The sequence below is a fragment of the Vigna unguiculata genome, chromosome 7 (assembly GCF_037176805.1).
Source record: "Vigna unguiculata cultivar grain cowpea cultivar isolate G323 ecotype 2 chromosome 7, ASM3717680v1, whole genome shotgun sequence".
NCBI lineage: Eukaryota > Viridiplantae > Streptophyta > Magnoliopsida > Fabales > Fabaceae > Vigna > Vigna unguiculata.
In genome coordinates, this window is record NC_140798.1 from 38,492,139 (window position 1) to 38,498,363 (window position 6,225).

The 6,225-nt window shown below is 38.2% G+C and overlaps 1 protein-coding gene across 1 annotated transcript; it reads right to left on the reverse strand.

Annotated features, from left to right (window-relative positions):
* Positions 1 to 460: 460 nt before the first annotated feature.
* Positions 461 to 5,806, reverse strand: LOC114192428 (glycosyltransferase family protein 47). The gene is made up of 4 exons (XM_028082146.2): positions 5,245 to 5,806; positions 4,865 to 4,987; positions 2,478 to 2,645; positions 461 to 2,330 (listed from the first exon to the last, which is right to left on the reverse strand). Exons 1-4 carry the CDS (start codon positions 5,578 to 5,580, stop codon positions 645 to 647), a joined length of 2,313 nt encoding a protein of 770 aa, XP_027937947.2. The 5' UTR covers positions 5,581 to 5,806; the 3' UTR covers positions 461 to 644.
* Between the last annotated feature and the right edge of the window lie 419 nt (positions 5,807 to 6,225).

Genomic DNA, 6,225 nt, shown 5'->3' on the forward strand with positions numbered 1-6,225 from the left:
ATAAAAAATTGAAATTTTACAACAGTATACAAAATGCAATGACTGCATTGGACCAAACATACCAAACAAGCAGCACATAAATGAGTGCTTCTGCGTACACTTTTTTTTCGCCATTTTGAGAAAAATTGGTGAAAATTACAGAAACATGTCATTGTTCCTGAGAGGAGAAACTGTGGTCTATTTTGTCTGTCAGTGATGCCCATGCGTCAGAGTTCATATTCGCCTCCTTCAACCAGAAATCAAAGTCCAATCCAAGAAAAGAAAGGCACCCTTCAAACGTGAAAGGCTTAGAAAGAGTCAAAAAGCAATGCAAATTAGAATCAATGGCACAGTTCCTAAGAAAGAAATGTCTTTGGAAACAGTTGAAGTCCTATTTTCCTTTGGTCTAAATCCTTCTTGAATCGTTCTCTCTCCCTGTGTTCTTCCATCACAAACACCCCCGGGGGGTTGGAGGCACAAATTAGAAAAAAAATTAACAAGAGAAGGCCATTATGGAACCAATTTACATGTTGCAGACATTCATTCCATTGGAAAACCCCCTAAAATAAGATTCACAGTGGGGTATAAGTATGGACAAGACTTTATACCCGAAAGATGAAAATTACAAAAGTTGGCAAGAACCTACCTATAACAAAAACTCCCTACTATACATCCCAACCATCTTTCCTACTGTCAAATCCACATTTACGACCACCTAAACTTCCATACAACTCTGAAAATTTCACCAGGCACTGGCTTCTTAGCTCATAATGCACTTTTGTGTTTCGGCTAATAGCTGCACCAGAAAACTTTGAAGTGTCAATTGCCCAAGCTGGTTTCACATAATCAACAGTCCTCGGTGATGAGCTTGCATTGGCATACAAGTAATTTAATAGCACATCTTCACAGTTAAAATACTGGTCCACCAGTTCCCTCCCTTGCTTTGCTTCCTTGCTCCAGTACCTCTTGAAAGCTACTTGAGAATCAATGAAAGCTGCACCCGTGAGAATCATGTTGTACCCTTTATGCAACCTAGCATACTTTTCTCCCCTATATTTTAAAGGGCTCCCTGCAATGAGCCGAGGGTAGAATCCAACAATCCGATCCGGATGCTGACGCCAAACGTTAAAACCTCGCTCAATGTCATCACATGGCATCATAATGTCATCATCAAGCTCCAGGACAGAGCGTGTCTTTATCAATGGATCCTCCCTGAACCGATTATTCAGAGAGTTCTTTTCTTCTATCCTGATCCTTACTGGTACAGCAGAGTCTAGATCACTCAATTTCGGAGGAACTCCCTTGTTCCACACCACCACAATCTCCCGCACAGAAGAGCACCTTGAGTAGTGTTTCACATACATTTTCACGTTCCAGAGCCGAGCATCATAGGTCATTGTTAACAATGTGAACTGGGAATATTGCCCTTTCAGCGGATAAGGTTCTTCTGAACCGTTACCACCATAAATATTTTTCACTCCAATGCACATCAATCCAACCCCCACGGCAAATATTATGGAAAGAATAAACCTCCTAGCACAAGCATTATGCTTAATCTTACCTCGCAAAAACGTTGGGGCCCGGTTCAGACGGCTGCAAAACCGCCTTACCCTTGAAGAGAACACATTTGACCTTTCCCAAGATAAGATAGTCAAATTCCTTTTTCCAGAGTTGTGAATGATCCAATTTAGAGGGACAATACAATTCACAAATCCAAGTAAGACACCCAATAGCACAATGAGTATTGCAGCAACTGCGACAGAAGCACAGCCAACTGTGAATCGCCTGACTGAATCTCCAGAAGGAACACGATCCCCATCCATGACCCCAACCCAGCCACCGGATGGCAGGTGTTGCACATCTAAGTGGTGGTGTCGAGCACCATTCCAAGCATTTCGACCTTTGTTTGGTTCAACGAAGCCTAAGGGTACTTCAACTTCTTTGTATTCATCACTAGTGAGAGTTTCTATCTTAAAAACGCGTACCTTTCTCCCATATGTATCACCACAGTTCTGACCCACACGATAAAGATTTCCTTCATATTTAAATGGCCTGCCTCCATTGCGAGCTCCAAGGCTCTTGTCAATGTTATAAATGGGATTCTTCTTGTGAGGTTTCCAAGGACCAAGAGGTGAATTGCCGTACCAGATCTCCAACTGCCCATTTTTCTTGGAGCCAAAACCACTATGATCTGAGCCAAAAAGCCAATACCTCCCACTATAATTGATGATAAAAGAATCAACAAGGGGCTTTTTTATGATGACCTTTGCCAACCTCCACTGCAGAGGAAAGTTAACTGCACGGTAGAGACGAAGGTCTCCCTTCCTGCTTCCCTCAGGCATCATATATATCTGAAATTATAATAAACAAGCAAAAAAATGAATAACATGATTACAGTTAACTACAATAATTAGTTTGAGAAATAAAAGAGCATTCGAAAAATGATATGCATCATGTTCATAACTAAACATGAACATTATTTTTTTCACGAGCAATACCTGGCCATCATGCTCAAAGACATATGGATAAGAAAGATGCCAATCCTCATTCAATGCAATTCCCAGCTGTTGCCATGTTGCTCCCTTATCAGTACTTTTTGAAACACCAATATCTCCTTGATTAGTGATTGAATTTTTTGTCTCATAGAACAAGTAAAAAGTATTTCCCTGAATTGAAATGCCAATATCAGTGAATAGCTTCTTAATGACTATCCATACATATAGAAAACAACAAACTTCAAAAAGGCAGACAACTAAAAATGAGATATTAACCTATCTGCATAATCATTCATATTCTTCTTTGTGCATGAGTAAAAATTACAATATCTTTTTAATAATTATAACTTTCTCACTTGAAGATTCGGATATCAGACTGAAACAAAAAAGTAGACACTGTGGTGAATGGACTAAAATATGTATGGGAACATGACAGGTAAATACAAAATGTGTGACACATAAAAATTGTTGCAGTCTCAATGATGTTAGAATCACTGATAAACTCATAGTTTAGTAGACAAATTTTAACTAGCGATAGAAAATAAGGGGGGTAAATATTAGAAACTAATTCCACCTTGTTTTGAAATTATATTGTTCAAAGTGTGAACTTGCGTATATACTTTGAAAGGCATGACTCATTTCGTTAGAATAATTCCATAGAAATTAAACCCATTTCACTATCTCACCCATTATATTTTTCCCTGACAACAAACACTTAAGATATTTTTCCTACAATGGTGAGATCTTTATGCATTGGGCTGCTCTTTGTTGAGACACTTGAAAGAACTAAACACTAAAAACAACACCATGCGTGGTAATTGTTGATCCTCCAAGAAAAGCACTTCAAATTCAGGTTACATTCTAATGCATCATTGTTCATAAATTTAGAAAAGAACTTCAAAGGAACGTGTGGCTCATCTCCTTTTCAACAACAAACATGGTCCAAAGGGAAAAAAAAAACATATTGGCAATACATCATGTACAAGACCCATTAGTTTAATCAAAATGTAAATTTAAGGGGAAAAATATAGATAAAATGGAGATTGGAACTGTTCTAGGCACTCCCTATCATTGGATCCATTCCTATTAGCCTGTTTTCAATTATAAAACACAAAAACAAACAACCATACGAGCAACAAAGAAAACCCCCCATTATTAAAGCTATTGACTGAGTGATGACACTAAAACTCAGAAGATTTAATAATATCTTCTTACAATAAAAAAAGAAGGATAACAAACTGTGCTACAACACACACATAGATATACATACAGCGAGTAGGAAGCCTACTTTTCGTGTTATATAGAATACTAGTAATACAAGGTACTTAAAAGTACAAACCACTGATTGTAACTACAGATAAGCATGACACGTATAGAAACCTACTTTTCATGTTAAATAGAATACTGATATTAGGTACTTAACAGTATAAACAACTGGTTGTTTAGCTACGATCCCCTTTAAGTATGACACACAGTATTGGTAAGGATCTCGCTATCTTGCAGATAAGAGCAAGACCTTGAGGATAAGAACAAAATACAGGAAGTCACACGAGTCCTACCAAATCATAAATTTCTCTCTCATTTCACACTTCAATTGTTACAATCAGACATATATCTTGAACTCCCCGTCAACTTTTCAGCGGCTTCTCAAAAATATAAACAAGTATGGAATCAACTCAAGCAGCTAAGAAAATATCACTTGCATTATACATAAGTCCAGGCTCCCTGCCTTCAGCCAGAAAAAAGCTATACACGTATATGCTTGGTTTTCCGTTGGACTATCCAAAACAAAAACAAGTTGATGTAACATGATTTTTGGTAAATTTTCATATGTTAGATTCTATGTTAAAGAATTGATTTTAAATAGAAACAACTTTAGGTAACTTCTGGGTCAGATAAAAAACTTCTAATGAATTTTACAACTTTTAAAAGAAAAACATCCGACAAACATAAACCACATAAGTTCAAAATCAATTTTGCAGACCTTCACCCAAAAACACGCTATCGCTCCATGTCAGACTTTAAGATCCTAGCAATTTCCTCCAGATAAATGCAAGTTAACCCGGTGAAGTACAGTAACAATAACATGACGTCTTAGCTTTTACTGTTTCCCTAAACGTTCCAACACCAAGCCTCTATCCCGAAAGATTCATAACTGAATCTAAAAACTGAGTTCGCAAACTAAACAGTAAGTAAAAAAAGGTAGAATTTTGCCGGTCAAAAATGCAGACGCAGAAGGAATAAAAAGGCGAAAGTACTAAAAACAACTATTTCACAGAATCAGAAACACCAGATAGATACACGATGAGGGAAGGAAGGAACAAAGGTGACAACAAGAACCTATTATTATTAGTATTCCTATTGTTACTATTATTATTGATTATTATTACCTGAATAAATAGAAAAGGGTCAGCAACAAAATTACTAGGGAAACCAGCATCAGAAACTGAAGCACACGTCACCACAGGATTGGCGACAGGCCAAGCAGCACTCTCATCGTTGGATACATTTGCCTGCACACAATCAACACCACCATCACTCTCCAAACCAACAAAAAACACCCCACATCACAAAAAACCCAATTAAAATAATTCACAACCATCACTCCACCAAAACAAAACCAACACTACCAACAACCTTAAAACAAATACCCCCAAACAACAAAAATCATTTGTCTCTAATTTTTATCTTAAAAAAAACACAACTTCAAAGGAGAAACTAACACATACATGCAGATGAAAGAGTGGGGACAAAGAGAGAAGAAACTCACAGCTTCTATGGGTTTAAGAGAGAAAGGGGAGTCACCGTAGAAAATCCCAATAGACCAAGAACCCTCATTGTCATCACGACAACCGTAAGCGGAGAGAGAGGTGCGCACAGCAGGGGAAAAAGCGACCCAACCGTAGAGGGTGGCAATGGATCCGAACAAAACGAAACACCCGAAGAAGAAAACGAAACCCGAAGAAAATAACCGCTTATAGTACTGTTGGTTCTCCAATCTCCACCTACACGAACACTTCACACTCATATCACAACAACTCCCGCTGCCGCTGTTAGAACAACCACCGTTTCCTCCGCCGCCGCCGCCAATCTGCCCCGAACCCATCCCGCCGGAGAAATGCTCGGTGCCGCCGGGAGATCTCACACCACCCTGGCACGTTGCAACTCCGTCACCAGCATTCCACAATTCCCACAACACAACCGAACCCAACCCGTTTTTTTTTTCTTCGGGTCTCTTTCTCTCTCTATTCTCTCCCTTTCTCTCTATGCGTGTTTTTTCTTTCACGAGGGCAAGGTCGTAATTTTAGAAATTATTGTGCCACTGGACCTTCCTTACCTCGGTGGTCTGCTATATATACCGTTTCGCTCTTAATGTTAAACGCTCTTTCAAATTTTAAAATTAAAATATTGATTTTATTTATTAATTGGGTAATTATCAATTAATTCAATAATTTGGTCCAACGTTAATTGCGCGCGTACGGGATGGAATAGTACTCGCTGCCATTGGCGAACACCTCAACTCTCACGCGCAAGACAGAACATGGAGAACCTCTTTCTTTCCACCAAATGACGTCATCCACAGTAAGAAAACAATGTTGCAAATAACACTCCTTTCAATTTATTTTCAAAACTCTGACTTCAAATTTATATTTTTGTATAATTTGAAAATAAATACCTACAAACACACTAAGCTAATTAAAGAATAAATACTGTAATCAATATCAATTTATGTAAAATGATCCTATTTTTA